Below are 20,764 nucleotides of genomic sequence, written 5' to 3' on the forward strand. Positions count from 1 at the left end.
CACACGTCTACATATTGCAATACACTCGGTCTAGTACTACATTTTTAATAGTCACACGTTAACACAGTCCTCTAAATATGCGGGTGCTGACTACTGGTGATAATAATGCACCCCTACAAATTTTCTAAATAACATGGTGCTCTATCACACCCATAGGAAATGCACATTATTAATGTGAACTGCCATTTTCGAAGCATCGTAGCCCCTATTCTAAGCACTATCATACAATAGAGGGGTGTCCTTTCCTTTTCAGTGACTTGAAGCATATTTAAATCTAAATGTCAAATTTTTATGAGCCTATATTTTATTTTGCGTTCATCTAATTGACATATAGGTGTGCAGAAGTATTCTGTTAATTAGACCCGGAGTATCACAGCGCCTGTAACTTGCTGTTGATGAATCATAAGCATGAGTAGGGTTTCAATAGTTTCTAGGGCAGCTAATACTGTAGAGGGATCCGGACACTCGGAAGCACGAGTTCATTGTCAGAGCGGCCTGCCCTCCTGCCGGGGAACAGGTGAGAGGTGGAGGGGTTGGTCTTTGCTTACTCCACATCTGTCCCACCAATTTTGTGATCTCTTGATAGGAAATTTTCCATGTAGCACAATTAACATGAAGAGATTCAAGAGAAACGTTTATTGGAAGTGAAGAGGGGGCAGATCAAACGGGTGAGACAGACATGTGTCATGAATTTTCCATGCATTTGTTAACACATCTGACTTTGAACATAATGATAAGGTTTTGTAGAACAGTTCCCATATATTTCAGCACTTCTAATTTACACATAAAAGGCTGAGGTGAAATGATGCTAGAAGAGTGGGAAATCATAAATATCACAGGGAATATGAATGAAAACAAGGGAGGTTTTTTAAAAAAGGTGGAAAGTTAGAAGAAAGCATTATCCCAACTTTCAATTCCGTTTTTATTTCTTATAACTTGCTTGTCATTTGTCCGGACTAAAGGCCGAGTTCACACAGCCACTTGCACATTTGACTTGGAATGCATTTTGTAAATGGCAACTCACAAAAATGCAAATTTGCATTTACAAATTACTCATACATAATATTGTATTGGTATCAAGTAAAGCTATATGAGTACATTTGCTCTTATAGAGGCCGTTAAAGGTGGAAACGCCTTGTAATGTTTGAGTTTGTTGGTATTCAGAAACCTTTTTCTCTCACTATTGCCACACTTAAAACTATTACTGATTTACTGCCGTCAGGATCTTAAATGAATACAGAATACAGAATAGATTCACAGTTGGGGGAAGTAGATAGAGGTGAAAGAGTTTCGCCATAAGAGAAAATGTAATATAGTTAGCAAGTGCAAATGCACTTTTGGAAAGCTACTTACCGCTACGTACATGTACACAGGTGTAACTGCTTTCCTCCGTAAGCACACATGGAGGGCTAAAAGTATCACAGCATTTCCAGGACTAGTCGTGGAGTTCACTGAGGCGCAGGTTTAATCTGTTTATCTAGATTTACTGCTATTTTGCCAATCGAGCCATCATACCCCGAATGCACAATCTGGCTCACAAGCATGGCAATATCCTATTTTTCCATTTGTTCAAGTACCATGTAAGTTCACACCAGAGACACCAGCATTAGCGTCATGAATCTTAAAGGAAGCGATTGGGAGATGGTGGGGGGTGGGGGGAGTATGCGTGGAGCGTTCAACCTGCATACATGTCTTTCTTGGTATTCTGTTACTTCCTTTTTACTTTGACTGTGTTTTTCTCAGAAGCTCTTTTCCCTTCATCTCTGTCCTGTGCTATTTCTCGCTCTTAACCACATATTGCACCACAATTTTGTTTCTGTACGTGTGACAATACAAAATATTATTTGTTATTTCACAACTACTTTTTTTTGCTGACTTCTCTTGTATACCTGGCTATCTTTTTTGCAACTTTGAAAATGCACTACGGATTCATTCAGTGTGTTACACAAAGTTAATCATTTACGCAATCCTTGGCCAAATTTGATCATTGTGCTGCTGAATGATGCTTGATCCTTCTTTCACTTGATTTTTAAGGTTGGAATTGTCCAGTATGGTGAAAATGTAACCAATGAATTTAACCTGAACAAGTATGGTTCAACTGAGGATGTACTGGATGCTGCTGTTAACATAAAACAACGAGGTGGAATTAAGACAATGACAGCTCTTGGCATAAGAACCGCAAGGTATGTGCAGGCATTGGACAGCAACGGCACACTGTCTAAATTAAGCATTGACACGTTTGAGATTACTGTGAAATTTAATCAGATTGTGCAACTCCTTTTTGTGCCCAAAGTTTGCATCTATATGTTTGGTAAGTTGTTGTTGAGTGCAGACTTGGAAAATGTAGATGTTGGTGCACTGTACAACCAGTGACGCTATTAGAGCACAGATTACCAATTTAGTAATGTCCGAACGAGGGGAAAAGGACCAGTAACTGTAACAACAGGGTTCCTATGAGAAATTGGGTTGTTGTCCAAGGGGGTGGGATGTGAAACCCTTCTCAAGCAACAGCCACAATTTTTTTCAGGGTGAAGCACAAAAAGTCACTAAATTAACCTGTGTATATCCCTCTCGTAGCTTGGCACAAAAGCAGTCAGGATTAATTTAGAGGCAATGTTTTAAGAATTTTTGAAGCTCTTAAACAGCAATAAAGTGAGAACACAACACAAGAAAAGTCCTACAATAATTTAGAAGAATAGAGTAAAATGTAATAAATTGACACCAAAATGTCAAAAATCTGGACGGGAGGCAAGATGGCGGCCGCGGTTGTGGCTGAGTGAGAGGCGTATGACTGCTCCTCCCTAGGTACTCCCCTGTGCCCCCCACTGCACCTACGGTGCTTTCCATGCTCAGAGCCGCTGTGGAAATCTCCGGGAAGTGACAGTGCTGTTCTGGTGACTTCTGGTTGGAGCTTCGCGGCGGTGCTTTAATATATCGGATAAGTGTTCCTTCTGGATTCCGACCTGCCATTCTTGAGTGGCGTTCTGGTATTGGAAGATGCGGCCCTTTAATAATTGCATCGGCGATACTGAGCCGGGCGTTATACGGCAGCGCATCCACCACGTTAGCTGCAAGCGAGGAAACACTGTGTTATGCCTCTGTAAGGGAGGGGGGCGAAAACCCACGGAGCGGTGGCGGGAGCAGGAGCAATTGGAGCGAGTGTGGCGGCTTCGGATGGGCTTGGAGCTGTGGCGGCTGCTGCGGCTCCGCAGCCTGAGGTTGGACTGCAGATGGTGACCCGTGTGGTGGAATAAGAGCAAGATGCACAAGACTCTAGCGGCCGGAGAGTAGAACTGGAGACCGCGGAAGATGTGGTGCAACATAGTAGCGGAGGTCTGCGACAAGGTATCCCGCCGAGAGTTCAAACTATACCTGCGATATTTCAAAAGAAACCGGCCCTGAGAGGTAAGCCGGAGGATTGCTCTGCTGAATTAACTGCTGAATTAACCGCACTATCAGAGCCGGGAGCAGTAATGGGCAATAATGGCAATGATGCAACATAATGATTGAAGAAACTGTGGGGGGCTCTACAAGGAAGTTTGGTAACACTACTAGCCTTGCTCCGAGTACCACTGCTAATACTGCTAATACTACCGTTTTGGATAGTAATAATGCGATGACGACTGGTAAGGAGAGTTCAAGAGATATTGGCCTAGATGTAGGTAATAGCAAATTACCGAATGGTAAATACCGAATTTTACCGATTCGGTATTTACTATTCGGTAATTGCTATGTCGGTAAAAAATTCTGTAAAAATACCGAATCGGTAAGATTCGGTAATTACCGATTCGATAATTACCGAATCAGTATTTGCCATTGATTCCTGAGGGCCTTGAAGCCCATAGGATTCAATAGCAAATACTGATTCGGTAATTACCGAATCGGTAAAATTACCGATTTTACAAGGGGGACAGGGTGTCACTTTGACACCCTGTTGCACCCCTGTTTCTGGCTTGTGTGCCATGTGACACACAGACATGCCCTTAGGGCATGTCTGTGTGCCACATGGCACAGGTGTACATGCACCGATGTGCATGTACACTGGAATTCGTTATTTACCATGGAATAGTATTCCATGGTAAATAATGATTCGGTAAGGGCCTGTGGCACTGATTACAGTGCCACCTACATATTGATTTACAGAATCGGCAAATTTACCAATTTGGTATTTTACCGATTCTGTAAATTTACCGAATCGGTAAATATACCGATTCTGTAACATTAAGGCCACCTACATGTCAAATTCCAAATACCGGTCGGTAACGGCCGAAATCGGCCGTTACCGACCGGTATTTGGCGACCTACATCTGGCCCATTGTTACTAAACCTGGCTCATGTAAAAGCCTGAACTTGATGGTTGGAGGAGACCCATTAAATACAGGAGGGGCTGCTCAGACCTTATTGAAGGTGCAGAATGTACAGAGCAATGGGCACCCTGTTGCTGATGGGCTAAATGACGCGGAATCTGCGGGCTCAGGTGGGAAATTCCATGTCCGACCACTCTAATATTTCTGAGAATGACAATATAAGTGCGGCTGGCGATTGGGGTGATGACATTGAATCACACCCAGAGGAGGAGGATCCCAGCTCTGAGTACTCAATGAACCAGGAGACTGTTTGGAAAATGCAGGACCCTAGCAATCCTCTCCTTAAAGATACACTGACCTCGGCTGGTCAGTTGATATGGGATAGCTCACCCTCACCTCAGCAGGAGTATGCAGAAACTAATCTTACTCCTCCCTTAGAGTCGGAGGGTGAGATTACATTGAATACTATATATAAGGTGATTATGGCTCACAGGGAGGAAACAAAGGCTGAAGGGCTGCGCACTCAGGGGGCGGTACGCAAACTACAAAATACAGTACGCCGTATAGTTAAATCATGTGCAGAAGCTACAACACGCATTGTGGAGGCAGAAGAGCGAATTTCTGGGGTAGAAGATAAGCTGGCCCACCAGCAGACAACGATTGTAGAGCTACAAAAAACAAAGGAGGATATTGACTGGAAACTGACTGATCTCGAAAATCGATCAAGACGGAACAATCTCCGCGTTTTCGGAGTTCCTGAAAATAGAGAAGCGAAAGATGTTAGACAATTTGTTATCGAGATGTTTAAGGAAGCTTTCCCTGATCTGAAGGATTGGATCTGCGAGACAAAGATTATCAGGGCACATGGATTTCCGTTTATGCAGCGGGGGGGGGGGGGTTCAGGGGAAAGGCCTAGGGCAATTTTAATCTGCCTGAACAACTATCTGCTACGTGAAATACTGTATGATCTGGCCAGGCCAGATAGGCGACGCTCTGGCAAGGGTTTTACATTTTTTCTACGCCCAGATTTCTGCAAGGTCACAGTACAGTTAAGATGGAGGTTACGCCAGTTGATTACAGATTTTCAGGCGAAAGGGGGCCAGGCGTACCTGTTAAACCCCGCTAAGTTGAAAGTGATTCAAAAGGAAAAAACATATTATTTTGTTTCAGAAATTGCTGCACAAGAATTTGTGACAATAATGTAATGATTAATAGGTACAGATTGAAGTATGACCTTTACTCTTTACCTGCAGGCACAGCCGGCTTTCTTTCTTCCTTTTTTTTTTTGTGCGTGCCCTGATAACGGGTGTGAGATTTGTAGCTGTTGATTTCTGATGGGTGTGGTGGAGCACGGGTGGGAGCTGGGGGAGGGGGCAGCCTATAGTCACTCCCCATCACTGAGGACATGGTCCTTACGCCTCTATTGGGGTGGAGGGGGGAGAGGGTTGGGGGAACCAGATGGTGGGGGGGTAGTTTTTGGGTGGGGGGTGGCACAGGATTCGGGGAAAAAAATAATCCATGATTGTACTATTGTCTTAAGTTTGGTATTTGTTGGTTTTTGGCACATAGGCTATAAGTTAAAAAATACATGGAAAACTGATGGGGGATAGAGGTATTCAGGGAGGCATTCGGATCTGCACGTTGAAGGTTAGGGGTTTAAATAACTTCAATAAAAGACAACGGGTTGCGAGTGAGTTGCAGATATTGCAGTGTGATTTAATATGTCTGCAGGAACCCCATATAGCTTGGGCTAAAAGGAAGCTATTATTGGATCTGGGCTATAGTGTATTGGTTACTACAGAACAATCTATTAATTTGCGAGGTGCTTCTATTTTAGCAAAAAACATATTCAAAGTACAGGAAGGGCCAAGGCGGATAAACAGGGAAGGTGGGCGAGAGTTGAATGTACTATTGGAAATCAGAGATTCACGGTATGTTCTATATATGGGTCAAATTTCGATGAGGCTCAGATCTTAGAATGGCTCAATGTAGAATTGGCCTTATGGCCCACTCCACTAGTTTTCTGCAGTGACTTAAATCTACACCTCGCTTCTAAGTCTTTACAGGACGTTAGTTACAGATATACTGGGAGAAGCCAAAGGTGTTTAAGGCCCTTCTGTCTCTTATGAGCGCTCATGGATTGTTTGATGCTTGGGCCATGCTGAGAGGGGAGGAGCCTGGGTACACCTTCTACTCTTTTCCTTACCAGAAATTTGTACGGTTGGATTATTTTTTAGTTCCAAGTTCATTATTGGCGGGTGCTGGAATACAGGTGTACCCGCGGGTGACTTCAGATCATGGCCCTTTTGTTTGCAACCTTACCGCTCAATGGGATTAGATCTAAATCCCGCACTTTTTCTTTTGATCCATTGCAGGAAACCAACCTGCAATGGATGAATATATTTGAATGAATAAAGAAACCTGCTTAGCTTCTAAGTAACAGAACTTTCTTAAATGTTTGCTGTGTAGGTGAGAATGGGGTGATAATTTTGCAGCAGCAGCTTAGGATCGCTGCTTGACTTCTTCAGCTAGGGAATTATCTCAGCAGCTTTAAATCTGTCAGGGATAATGCTCTGAGTGAGTGATTTATTAAAAATGTCTGACAGTCTCTGTTATGACAGACATACCTTGCATAATAGTAGGGGGCAGGGATCCAATGCGGAGCCAGATTCATGCTATGAATGAAAGACATAAGGGTCTAATGCAGGAGCTCTGGAAACTGTACCAAGAATTGAGAACTAATGGCACCACAGTCCACATTCTCCCCAGGTTCGTGTAGCAGAGAATTGGTCTGTATGCTATTCCTATTGATTTCATGTTCTGACTGAAAAAAGAGTTGAGTGTGTCTCACAAAGTTTAGGAGGGTTCTATCTCACTTTGTACAAGGGAGTTTGTTTAATATCTTAAACGTTTCCTTTTGTCATTAGGTTTGTCCCTTGATCACAGTGAGAATGAAAATCCTCTTGTAAATTTTGCATGTGATGTGCTGTTCTAATGTTCGGGCAATATGGGAGCAGTCAGTAACAATGCCAAAACCATGTTTAACATATACACTTCACCCCTTCCAAGTTGGGATAGAAGGAAAGTAACCATCCACCCACAGCATGGGATTCAGGTTTGGGAAGGACTGGGACAGGGTTATGGTCATGAGAGATGAGGTGCAGAGACATGGGAGGATGGGGTGGGAAGGCAGTGGTTGGGGAGGTAGGGTAGAGAGGAGTGATAGGTAAGTGTGTGGGGGTACAGGGAGGATCCTAGGGTGAGCATGGTGGCAGTATGAAAAAGCAGTAATAATTGGGAAATATGCCTTGATTCATGTACTTATTCTATAAAATGGGTGGGATTTTAAGAATACCAATCCTCAGTGTTAAGGGCCTTAATGCTCGAGTTAAAACATTCTGGGTTAAGGCAGAGCTTCTACTCCTGAATGCCAGGATTTCCTGTCTTGAAGAAACCAGAATCACATATAGAAATCATCGATTATTGACCCATCCAATGGCCAAATTGTACTTTGCTAGTACACCGTCTCCTTTCTTGAGAGGATTGGTGATTTTGGTATTGATCAATGATTAAAAATGATCTCAAGTGCTTCTGATCCAGAAGGCGATGGGTGGTAGTCACCTTTCAGGTTGATCAGCCATTGATTAATGTGTGGTCACTTTACAATCTTAATACTGTTTACCCTGAACTATATATTACACTTCATAAGAGGCTATCAAAACTTTCAGAACACTTTATTATGGCAGAAAATTGCAATAGCATTGTTTGCTTGCACTGAGATACTACAGATTCATGCTGCTGGTGTTCTTAGATGCCCCTGGTTAGTACTGCTATCCTTTTTATTCATGGATGCACTTGCAATAGGAAATCTATAGACACTACATTATCTGTTGGCAAAGGCATATTCTTTTCCCCCAGTCCCCTTTCAGTATTTATTGGTTGATTTCTTCATATTAAAATACTTGTGGCCATGCCAAGGACATTGTATCTTCACACTCATCCCATTCTAGTTTATCATGCTCCAGTCGTCTTGGAAATAAACATGTCTAGGGTACATAGTTAGTCTTATTGACTACATCCAGCACCAAGGCCCATTGTTTTCAACACTATGAAGGCTGTAATGGAGGGCATACCTTGCAGTATTGGTTATCTGTAAAAGCTTTATAAACAAGAAAATCTAAGACTGCATTAACAACTTGGTGAGATCAAACGTTATCATATCTCCTTAGTTAAAAGAAAAGATACATCCCTAAAGCTGCCCAATCTGAACCAATGATGCTTTCAGTTAAAATATATGCAAATTAATACAAACAAATGGCACAACAGGCCAAGAACCCTAAATGTTGCAAATATGAAGATAAGGATTAAATTGTCTCAGCTCTGGCTTCCTCAGCTCGAGATACCTACCTACTCTTAAAGATAGCAAATGCTGTGAAGCCCCTTAGACTTCCTAAGCCTTTGAACCATATTATCTCCAGTTATACTCTTCAGAAGCCAGAGCCAACTTAAAAATGATGGGAATCAAACAGGTCTTTTTTCTGAAAGATTAACCTGTTTTACTTTGTGATCAATAGATAGAATTGGTTGCCACAGGGACAATAGAAGAGCTTGCTGAGGCAATAAGTAGTGCTCGGTCTGTGAAAGCTGTTGGGAAATATGCACTCTTTAGTGAATTTTATAGAATATTTGTTGCAAATTTGCCTTTTCTGCATGGTCACATCTAATTTTTCTCCTTTTCTTGGACCTTATTTGTGAGCATTAGGACTCTGTGCCCCTTGACACTGTTAATCAGTGCCGCATTACATGACCCTAAAAGGGTAGTGGTAAAATTGGTTTCACCCATTTGCTCTATTTAACTGTCCTGTAAGACCATTTTAGATGGCTCAGAAATTGCCCCGACAGCATGGAAGTTAAATGTTGTATGTGGGATCCAGTGTGTATTTGTACCATCAAAAAATATAAGTCTTCCTTGAGCACCACTTTGCTCCGGCTGAGCTGCAGTTTAAATACCCTGCAAAGAGACATGGCAGGGAAAAGTGCTTTTGCCATGTAAGAAACGCCTTTTTTTGTATTTATAACTCACCCGTAAAATGTATTTTGTAAGCCTGCAGTGCAGGGTGCTGGTGTATAAAAATAGACCACACTACATGTCGGGGTTTCTGTAAAAATACTAAAAAATCAAATGCAATTTCACTGTGTATGTTTTGCTACACCTATACCAGAAAAGGCCTGGATGCGTTAAAAATCTATTTTCCCTTCTCTACTCGGGTAAATGCTTGCAAAATCCTTCAAAGTTATTTCTGACTTAGTTCCCAACATTTAATTTATTGTGATTAAGTTGTGAAATCAGATTTTTTATAACTTGGTTACTCCACCTCATAGCTGGAATACATCTCTGACCATTTCCGGAGAGGGGAAACATTTGATCAGTGTTTGGGAATGCCCACAGACATATGAGTTTGTGGGCATTCCTAAACGTACAAGATTAACTATGCTTTGTTATGCCTACTTCACATCCCTGGGATTGTATTTACTACTGCATATTTCCTTCCATGTGTGGAGAAACAATCTGTTGTAGTATAACCATTTACACCTGGAAAGAATCAGTTTGTGAATTCCTGGCAGGCATAAATGGAGATATGTTTAGCCTTAAAAATATTGGGGCAGATTTACAAGCCCCCTGCGCCACAAGTACTTCACTCTTTGTGACATACTGGTGGCGCATGTTACTACTCCATATTTACAAGGACAGGAAAAGCCACCCGCATGGCTTTTCCTGTCCTTGTAAATATGGCCCCTTTTTACGCAGCACGTGAAAGGGGCGTAACATGGATGTTGCTGTGGGTGTTCCCACGCAACACCCATAGAACAAGACACATTTCCAGATTTACGAGGAATCGTGAATATGGAAATGCTTCCGAATGCTATGCCACCCTAGGGAAGGCGTAGCGAGGCGCAACAAGAAGAAATGTTTTCATTTCTCCTCGTTTTTTCCTCTTTCAATGCGTGCTACATTCTACAGCACACATTGAAAGAGGTAAATGCCTGTAGTGATTGTTTTTGTGCAGGAAGATGCCCCTTCCTGCACAAAAACATTTTCCCCATGACGCAGTCATCCTAGCACCATGGTGCAAAGGTGCCTGTGCCGGTGCATGGCAGCAGTTTGTGCGCCAGCACTGGGGAGAGCACAGGAAAGAGACATATTATTGTAAATATGTCGCATTCCTGTGCTTTGGAAGTGCTGAGGGCTCGTAGAGCCAACATTCTAATTAAAGAATGATGTTTATTTGCCTGCACTGACCAACAGAATCACAAAGCAGCATGTGTGCCAGGAGATGATCTGGTTTCACAGACCTTAATGCAATATGTTCCTGCACCTCCTGTATGCCATTGATGAATGATGTGCTTTCAGTTTTTTTACTCTTCATTTTAGGGAAGATGCTTTTACTGAAGAGCGCGGAGCACGGAAAGGGGTCAAAAAGGTTATGGTGATTGTAACGGATGGGGAGTCTCATGATGACTACGATTTGGAGAATGTCATTGAAAACTGTGAAAAGGATGACATTCAACGATTTGCTATTGCTGTAAGTGATCAATGGCTTATCTATAACCAAACAGTAATAATCACCTTATCAAATAAAATCTCCCACATTTGTAATTTATATTTAGTTGTGTTGTGTATGTTCTTTTTAACTTCCTTATTCAGGGATATCCATTACCAATAACGATTGTTGGTTATGAACCTCAGAACCATCCTGCTTCTAGATGGCCCATCCCTACCAGTACTTCCAGGTCTTTGTTACTAACCTTTTTCTGCTTCCAATATACCTATTCTACAAACTCTGCCCAATCCTTTTGGCTTTCCAACATCCTGTGGGTATACTGAAATCTCACAAATTACTGACTTATTATCTTCGGCTGCCAGAGACAGCGGACAGAGGCCCCATTGTATTGTATGCTTATTTGTATGGCGCTTTCAATACCTTTGCAAGAACTAAGGGGGTCATTAGGACCGTGGGCAGGGACCGTCCGCCATAAGGGCGGAGGTCCCGTGCCTCGAATTAGGATGCACCCGCCACAGTGGAGCGGGCAACATGCAATGCCAAAAATGCATGTTGTGCTTTTCAAAGCACAACATGACAGGCACCACGCGGTGCCTGCCATGTTGTTCTTTGAAACGCAGGGGGGTACCATAGGTACACCCCATGTGCACCCCCCACCCCCCTTCACAATGGGGGCCCGCAACGGGCCCCCAAAGCAAAGACCATATGCCTTTCAATGCCGCCACGGAAAGGCATTACTCAAGAGACATCCTAATATGTCTGGCGGTGTCTGATAGACACTGCCACCATATTTGTCCTTTTCCACCACGGTCGCAAGGCGACCGCGGCGGAAAAGCCGCGGACGGTCTTTCCGTCCGCCGCGGACCCCCAGCCATACTAATGTGGCGGGGAGTCATTTCTGTGAGGATGGCGGATGGATTGCCCCCACCGGGCCGGCAGTGGCTACCGCCAGCCCGGCGGGGGCAATCCGTCCGTCATCCTAATCTACCGCTAAATGTGGAGTATACACCTCCGCCTCCCCTATCTTTTTCTGTGCATAACTTCTTCCCCAACTACGAGGATTGGCTGGATAACAGGGAATACTTACTGCTAAAGTAGTGGGGTTGAGGGAGGAGTAGGAACTGCGCTTGTGCTCACAAGCAGCACTTCTAAAGTTACTATAGTCAGCAAGCATTGGTAAAGCCAATAGCTCGTGCCTATGTGAAAGCAATTGACATTGCCATTGCCTTTTAGCAATGGTGTACAGAAGTGTAACTGGATGGTATGGCTAAAAGCAAAATTAGAAAACAAAGTGTTATGGCACTGACCACATCAAGTGCTTTTTTTCTTATGGCAGCACATACAATGGGAGGGTGGAAAGTGGGAGGGAAAAACCATTGGGTAGCCATTTAAACTCAGTGATGTCATCAGTGATGTCATTTGAGATGTCATCAGTGATGTCACTGACCATGTCATGAATGATCTAATATGTGACATCATCAGCAGTGGATTGCGGGTGCGCGAAATATAGTTAGTACAACTAACTATATAGGAGCAATTTCAATGGTTTTGTATGAGTGAAATGTCCAGCTAACTATAACACCCCTAAAACTTATAGTTTTTTGAGTGAATTTCAAAAGTTTTTAAAAAGCTAATTCCTAACTATATAAGGCCTGAAACATATGGTTTTTTCAGTGAATTTGCAAGGTTTTTTAAACGCTAATTCCTAACTATATAAGGCCTGAAACCTATGTTTTTTTCAGTGAATTTGCAAGGTTTTTTTAATGCTAATTCCTAACTATATAAGGCCTGAAACCTATGGTTTTTTCATTGCATTTCAAAGTTTTTTTTAATGCTAATTCCTAACTATATAAGGCCTTAAACCTATGGTTTTTTCAGTGAATATATATATATATACATAAGGAAATCCACTACGGACTGTTCACAACATAGTTCCAGTGTGATTTCAAATGTACAGTTCATACACAACAAAAGTGCTCTCACTTGTAGAGCGTCCATTTTGTGAGAGGACAGGATCCAGCTCTCACTTACGTCAGAAACCTATTTATTTCCCAAATAGAGCACTTTTGCTCAGCTGTATACATGTGCTTCATGTTGTCAAGGAGTTTGATACCCCTGTTTGCTCAGGAGGAAGATGGCAGCACCACAGCAGATTATTAGAATGGTAGTGGGTAATCCTCAAAAGAAATCTTGAGAACAAGTGCGTTGAATATTGTTTGTACCTAGTACCCAAACTGAGTGAGGTATTTCTGATGCAATTCTGCAAGTCATAGGACTCAGCAGCAGAGGTCAAAGGTACCTCATTTTGTAGTAAAACTGCAACAAGTTTTCTAATTTTGTCAAACACATGTCCTTAGTGTAAATTGTAGGCAAACGGAAACCTTGGATTACATGGTGAGGTGGGGGAAACAAGGTCACACATCAACAATGTATTGTTTTAGAAACAGTAATCACAAATCGATGACCAGGCTCCATCCCACAACAGCTGGTGTTAGTTAACATTAAATATTAATCATTATTACTATGTGGTGCATTATAAATGATAAAGCAGGAGTTACTGAAAAGACACTGCCTAACTCTGGCATGCAAAGAAATCAGATTACCAGTATTGAGTGATCTAGAGGATTTCTGCGGTTGGAAACACTAATAAACACACGGTCATATTAATTTAGGCATGTGGGGAATAGGAAAATTCCACAAATTATATATGGTTTTTTTGTGTGCATTTTCTTGTACCAGCCTAGCGATTTATATTTCTGGTACTCATGAAAGTGAAAAGTTGAAATCGAAAGGCAAATGACTTCATGTATCAGTCTTGTAACAGTCACATTTTCACTAACACAAAATGGGGTTCCCTCCATTTGTTTAATACTCAACAAATTCTAGTAGAATTCTTTCTTAGTCATTGTCTATGGTGTTAGTATTAAATTATATGGCTCGAAAACAGCTGATTCATTCAAAATGTGACCTGATCTAAGAATTTTTAAAGATCACTGTAATTGTTTTAAGACTCTTAATTGAGCCTGGCCATATTGTAAAAGTCCCTTCTCTCCTTTGAGGAGATTAAATACTGTGGACATGATGTTATTCAATAAATATTCTCTTTTGGAGTGTGTGTGCATGTAATTGTCAATAACTTTAAAAACTGCTAGCATATTTTCTCTATCGAATTATTTCAGCAGATTCTTTTTCTGAATATTTTTTCTAATTGTTATAAGTGGTATATATACCAGGCCTGGGTGGAACTTTTGAGATTTCACTCCATGGAATCAAATGGAGGTACATAGTCTGCTACCTCTCTCAAAGGCATATTAATAAGAATCTTGCTGCGCCGAGCTGCGTCATTAGGAAAGTGCAGGCGTGTGTCGTATTTACAGCAATACAATGCATCCCTGTGCTTTCCTCTACACTGGCACACAACTGGCTGCCTAGCTCCAATTCAGGCACCCTTGCACCATGCTGCAAGGGTGCCTGCGTTGCAGGGATGATTGTTTTTGTGCAGGAAAGGACACCTTCCTCCACAAAAACAATCATTGATGGCGTTTTCATCGTTCTAAGTGTGCTGCAGAATGCATCACACATATAAAGAGCCCTGGGGAGGCATTAGAATCTGGCTTATTCCCAGGTTTAAAAAAAACATTGTAAATCTGGGAATGCGTCAGAATCTATGGAATGCCCCTTTCATGCAGAGTAGTATGTGAAATGGACCATATCTACAAGCATTGTGCGCCACCTGATAATCAATAAAAATGACTTTTCGATGGTGCAGGGGGCTTGTAAATATGTCCCCCTAATCTTCCCAAACCGTGTTGCGGGGTTTACCAAAGGGCCTTCTGGAAAGACATCACAAAATAAGTTCCCATCTAATCCAAATGATTGCAAGGTGATCTCCAACTGTAAGATTATTCAGATGGATTATCCCTCACAGGCAACTAGAATGAAAGACAACAAAGAGTTAGTGGATAATCCAAGACTGAGACCACGATGGCAAAAAAATCAAACAAACAGCAACTAGCAAGAATTCTAAAAAACTAAAACTAAACTTACAAAAACCTCGAGTCAGGACTCAGAAGAAGGTTACTTCATGTTCCATAGATTTTTTTGTAAGCAACACAAGGCCTAATTCACAAAGGTAAAATTACCCTTTTGATGATACTTTACTCTTGTTGTATAAGTTTACGACTAGTAACTATTCCGTCAGTAACTTTACGAGTAGTACCTTTGTGAGTAGCAACTCCTATTATTTAGGAGTTACTACTAGTTGTTTACTACTCACCCAGCTGATCCTCTCCCTCACCAAGGACCCCCACACCGCCATAACCAACCTTCACGAAGGAATGAAGGCTGTCGCTAAATGGATGAGGAACAGCCGACTGAAGCTGAACTCGGACAAGACGGAGGTCCTCATCCTCGGATCCACCCCTTCGGCCTGGGACGACTCCTGGTGGCCGACCCCACTGGGAACCGCCCCAACACCCACCGACCACGCACACAACCTTGGGGTCATCCTCGACTCCACCGTCTCCATGACTAAACAGGTCAACGCCGTCTCCTCCTGCTTCAACACCCTCCGCATGTACCGCAGGATCTACAAGTGGATCCCCACTGAAACAAGAAGAACGGTCACCCTGATCCTCGACATTCCTCGTTGCAGCCACATCACACCCCTCCTGAGAGACCTGCACTGGCTCCCGGACAACAAGAGGATAACCTTCAAGCTCCTCACCCACGCACACAAGGCACTCCACAACACCGGACCAACGTACCTCAACAGACGATTTAGCTTCTACACCCCCACCTGCCAGCTCTGCTCTGCCGACCTCACCCTTGCCACAGTCCCCCTTTTATTATTATTATTATTATATGAAACTTGTAACGCACTCAGCTTACCCAGGGGCATCCCGGCGCGACAGACCAAAGAAGAAGGAGAGACTCGATTACTCACTGCTATGGAAACAAGTATGTCTTAAGAAGTTTCCTGAATAGTAGGAGCTTGGGCTCTGAGCGAATCTTAAGGGGCAGAGAGTTCCACAGAGATGCCACCTGTACCGAGAAACGCCTGCCCCCAGTTCTAGCTCTCTTAACTCTCGCAGAATGCAAAAGATGTTGCTGGTCCGAGCGCAAAGGGCGTGAGGGTTTATAAGGACGGGCCATATTAAGAAGGATGGGAGGGCCTTTGCCATGTAAGATTTTATGGGCCGTACACAGCGCCTTAAATTTCACCCGCTCCTTGACAGGGAGCCAGTGAAGCGCTTTAAGGGCCGGGGCAGCCGACTCTCTTCTAGGGATCTCCATCAAGACTCTAGCGGCTGCGTTTTGCACCTGTTGGAGAGTTTTAAAGGTCGCTTCGGGGGCACCAAGAAACAGGGCATTTCCATAGTCAAGCCTTGAAAGGATTAAACCACGCATCAGGAGCTTCTTGGCTGAATCCGGAAGCAGTGGTAGCACCTTTCGGGCTGACTTCAGTAAACCGAAGCAGACCCCCGCGGTCTTCCTGGCGTGAGTCCTAAAGGACAGATCTTCCTCCAACCATACTCCCAAGGACTTGATCTCTTTCTTGGGGGATGGTGGGTCGCCAAGAGACCGGGGCCAACAGCCAGCAATAATGGAGGGACTGGAGTTACCCAGGAGCATCAGCTCAGTTTTTCCTCCATTCAGCTTAAGAGCCGAGTTGGACATCCACTGATAGACATTGTCCAGGCAGTCATGTAGCACATTGGGTTGCTCCGCCAGCTGAGTGAGGCCCACCACCAGCTGAGTATCATCAGCATAGCTGATGATCTTCAGCCCCGAAGGGGCTACCACTCGTTCAAGTGGAGTCATGTATGCATTGAACAAGGTAGGGCTCAACGATGAGCCCTGCGGGACTCCACATTGAAGAGGGAATAAGGAAGACTGCTCTGCCCCTTCCCAGACCTGGTAGAAACGGTTGGAGAGGAAAGATCCCAACCATTTCAGGGCCGTCCCTGAGACACCTACCTCTGACAGGCGTTGGAGGAGCACCTGATGACTCACGGTATCAAAGGCAGCACTCAAGTCAAGGAGGATCACTGCCACTGATCCTCCAGAGTCAAGAGTGCTCCTTGCTTCCTCCACTACCGCCAGCAGGGCTGTGTCCGTTCCCTGGCCGGGACGGAAACCAGTCTGGGAGTCTCCCAACAGGTGGTTGGACTCAAGATGGTAGGACAGCTGACGGTTAACCAGCTTCTCGGCGATTTTAGAAAACCCCGGCAGAAGCGAAATTGGCCTGAAGTTAGTCAAATTAGCGGGATCTAAGCCTGGTTTCTTCAGTAAGGCTTTTACTACAGCCCTTTTCCATCTTTGAGGGACTATGCCATGCGAGAGAGAAAGGTTAATAAGGTCGGTCAGCGGAGCTGACAGAGTACTAGCCACAAGTTTAAGATGTTTCATGGGCACTGGATCACTCGGGGATCCACTCTTCATCTCCAGCAGGACCTTTATAACCTCCTCTTCCGAGAAGGGGCCAAAGGAGACCAATTCAGTCAGACAGCTTATTGAACCAACAGCCGGCTCAGAGAGTTGGGGCATAGCGGGCAGAGAGGATAAGATGGTATCTATTTTTGAATGGAAGAAACTGGCCAGTTCCTCACATTTATCTTTAGGATTGGCATGCACTACTGGCGGGACCGGGGCGTTCAGAAGTTCTTTAAAGATTTTAAACGATTCTCTTGGAGAATTGCTTGCCCTCTCAATCCTATCACTAAAGAACTTCTTTTTGGCATCCTTCAGTGCACTTTTGTATTTCCTCATCTCTCTTTTATAATTAGCCCGACTTTCTTCCGTCTGTTCTCTTCTCCAGGCACGTTCAAGCCTTTTGCAAGAAGTTCTACAACTCCTAAGTTCTGGAGTGTACCAGGGAGCCGAGGCGATTCTTCTCTCCCTGATGAGCCTCCTTTTCTTAGGAATCAGTAGATCAAGAGAGTTAGTGAGCCAGTTAACCAGGTGTTGATCAGCAATGTTAGGGTCCTCTACAGGATCAGGGCGAGATATAGCTAGCTCTTCAACCCAACTGTCAACCGGCAGCTTTGACCAGAGGCGTTCCACAGTGTGTTGTGTAGACACAGGCTCACCCCGGTTCTTCAACAACCAGCTGAAAGGAATAAGGTGGTGATCCGTCCAGGGAAGGGCCAACATCTGGAGAGCTTGCAGGTTAACAGTGTTAGCAAGAACAGCATCAAGCTGATGACCTCTGTTATGAGTGGATCCCGAATGTGCGAGATGGAGATCAAGTGCACCCAGCGAGCTCAATAAATCCCTAGCTACTACATCATTGGGGTCATCAAAATGAAGATTAAAATCCCCCAGAAGTACAAAATTGCACGAAGCAGCAGCTATCGGTATAATGGCCTCAATGAGAGAATCAACAAAGTTCCCCAGCGTGGCAGGAGGTCGATACAAAAGGAGGCCGGAGATAGAGACGGAAGAAGAAATGGCGAGGGAGAAATGACAGCTTTCAGAATTGGTAATACCGCAGTCTACGGCCTTACACACGAATGTGTCTCTGTACACGATGGCCACTCCACCCCCTCTCCCATCCGGTCTATCGAGATGGAAAATGAGATAACCCGGCGGGAGAGCATTAACAATGTCGGGACCTGAACACGCGGTCAACCACGTTTCCGTCAGGAATAGCACATCCAAACAGTGGTCCAAAAGGAGGGAGTGTATTTCCATCGCGTGACAGGGCAGTGATCTGCAATTAAGCAGAGCCATAGTGAGTGAATTGGTAATCACACAGCTATTAGACAAACGACACCCAAGACAATGTTTGAAAGCAGTACCCTCAACCCAATAGTAACGGCAGCTAGGCAATTTAGGTGCGCGAAGCGAGAGTAGTGAGTCCCGTGAATACCTGTGGGGGGGGGCCAGAAGTCTAGATGGATTGAGTAGAGTGGCATGCCCTAAGCCCGTCTGGGTCCGGACGGGCCCAGACGGGCTTGACTCTGGCGAAACTCCGGCGATATTCCGGCATCCCCGCTGCGCGTCTCCGCTGCGCGTGGACATGGCTAATTATTATACCCTAGTCGCCTCCTAGAGAGAGGACTAGCGCGTCCAAGCTATTTCCCCAACCTAAGATGGCCGCCGTCAAAAAACGGGGACGAGGGACCCGCAAAGAGCGGTGGTTCCACCGATTAGAGTGCAAGTGAGGGGAAGTTATTACAGGTAGGCGATGGCCAGCACAGTTAAAAGCAAGGTAAACAATTTAAACACAAAATAACACAAATACCAAAAACGGGCTATTTAAAATGCTAAAAAGCAGCAGTCAATCAAGAGCGCGCTGAGAGTAAGAGCGCTGCTAGTGGTGCGCTGATGGTCAAGGGCGAGCTGACCTCAGTTGCCTATTTTTATACCCTAGTCGCCTCCTAGAGAGAGGACTAGCGCGTCCAAGCTATTCCCCCAACCTAAGATGGCCGCCGTCAAAAAACGGGGACGAGGGACCCGCAAAGAGCGGTGGTTCCACCGATTAGAGTGCAAGTGAGGGGAAGTTATTACAGGTAGGCGATGGCCAGCACAGTTAAAAGCAAGGTAAACAATTTAAACACAAAATAACACAAATACCAAAAACGGGCTATTTAAAATGCTAAAAAGCAGCAGTCAATCAAGAGCGCGCTGAGAGTAAGAGCGCTGCTAGTGGTGCGCTGATGGTCAAGGGCGAGCTGACCTCAGTTGCCTATTTTTATACCCTAGTCGCCTCCTAGAGAGAGTACTAGCGCGTCCAAGCTATTCCCCCAACCTAAGATGGCCGCCGTCAAAAAACGGGGACGAGGGACCCGCAAAGAGCGGTGGTTCCACCGATTAGAGTGCAAGTGAGGGGAAGTTATTACAGGTAGGCGATGGCCAGCACAGTTAAAAGCAAGGTAAACAATTTAAACACAAAATAACACAAATACCAAAAACGGGCTATTTAAAATGCTAAAAAGCAGCAATCAATCAAGAGCGCGCTGAGAGTAAGAGCGCTGCTAGTGGTGCGCTGATGGTCAAGGGCGAGCTGACCTCAGTTGCCTATTTTTATACCCTAGTCGCCTCCTAGAGAGAGGACTAGCGCGTCCAAGCTATTCCCCCAACCTAAGATGGCCGCCGTCAAAAAACGGGGACGAGGGACGAGGGACCCGCAAAGAGCGGTGGTTCCACCGATTAGAGTGCAAGTGAGGGGAAGTTATTACAGGTAGGCGATGGCCAGCACAGTTAAAAGCAAGGTAAACAATTTAAACACAAAATAACACAAATACCAAAAACGGGCTATTTAAAATGCTAAAAAGCAGCAGTCAATCAAGAGCGCGCTGAGAGTAAGAGCGCTGCTAGTGGTGCGCTGATTTTCCAAAGAGCGACCTCCGGCAGCAGATCGTTCTCCCACCTCGCAGCTTGGAACACCCTCCCCATCCACTAACGGCAGACCCAAGACCTGCTGTCTTTCAGAAAACTCCTCAAGACCTGGCTTTTCGAGCTGTAGCAGCCTTCCCCACCCCAGCGCCTCGGACCCTCACAGGTCAGTAGTGCGCTTTACAAATGATGTGATTAATTGATTGATTGATTGATTGACTCATAAAGTTACTACTCGTAAAGTTATTGGTACTACAATAGTAAACGTACACTAAAAGTGCAACTTTACCTTTGTGAATCAGTCCGTAATGCACACTAGAAGTACCTATCATTGGACACACATTGTTCTAAGACTGTACTTTTGATGCCTGGGTGGGTAGTAGGGCTGCCATGGGCTATTGATTAATTAATAAAATCCTAAAACAATTGGTGTCGCTTCAACCACATGCACCCTGCCAAGCGTGTGATCCATCTATGGGGTAAATTATTAAGTCACTCCTCAATAGATTACACAACCTGGGGTAAGAGGGTTAGGGGTTTCTTGAATAGATC

The 20,764-nt window shown here is 44.3% G+C and overlaps 1 protein-coding gene across 1 annotated transcript in view; it reads left to right on the forward strand.

Moving 5' to 3' along the window:
- The window catches only part of ITGA1 (integrin subunit alpha 1), a 1,037,437-nt gene that overhangs the window by 407,922 nt on the left and 608,751 nt on the right, over window positions 1-20,764 (forward strand). Inside the window, exons 7-8 of the mRNA XM_078675060.1 lie at window positions 2,035-2,183; window positions 10,741-10,891. Of these exons, the coding sequence (XP_078531186.1) occupies window positions 2,035-2,183; window positions 10,741-10,891 (300 nt within the window). The remainder of the gene's footprint in view (window positions 1-2,034; window positions 2,184-10,740; window positions 10,892-20,764) is intronic.

The sequence above is a fragment of the Lissotriton helveticus genome, chromosome 2_1 (assembly GCF_964261635.1).
Source record: "Lissotriton helveticus chromosome 2_1, aLisHel1.1, whole genome shotgun sequence".
Taxonomy (NCBI): domain Eukaryota; kingdom Metazoa; phylum Chordata; class Amphibia; order Caudata; family Salamandridae; genus Lissotriton; species Lissotriton helveticus.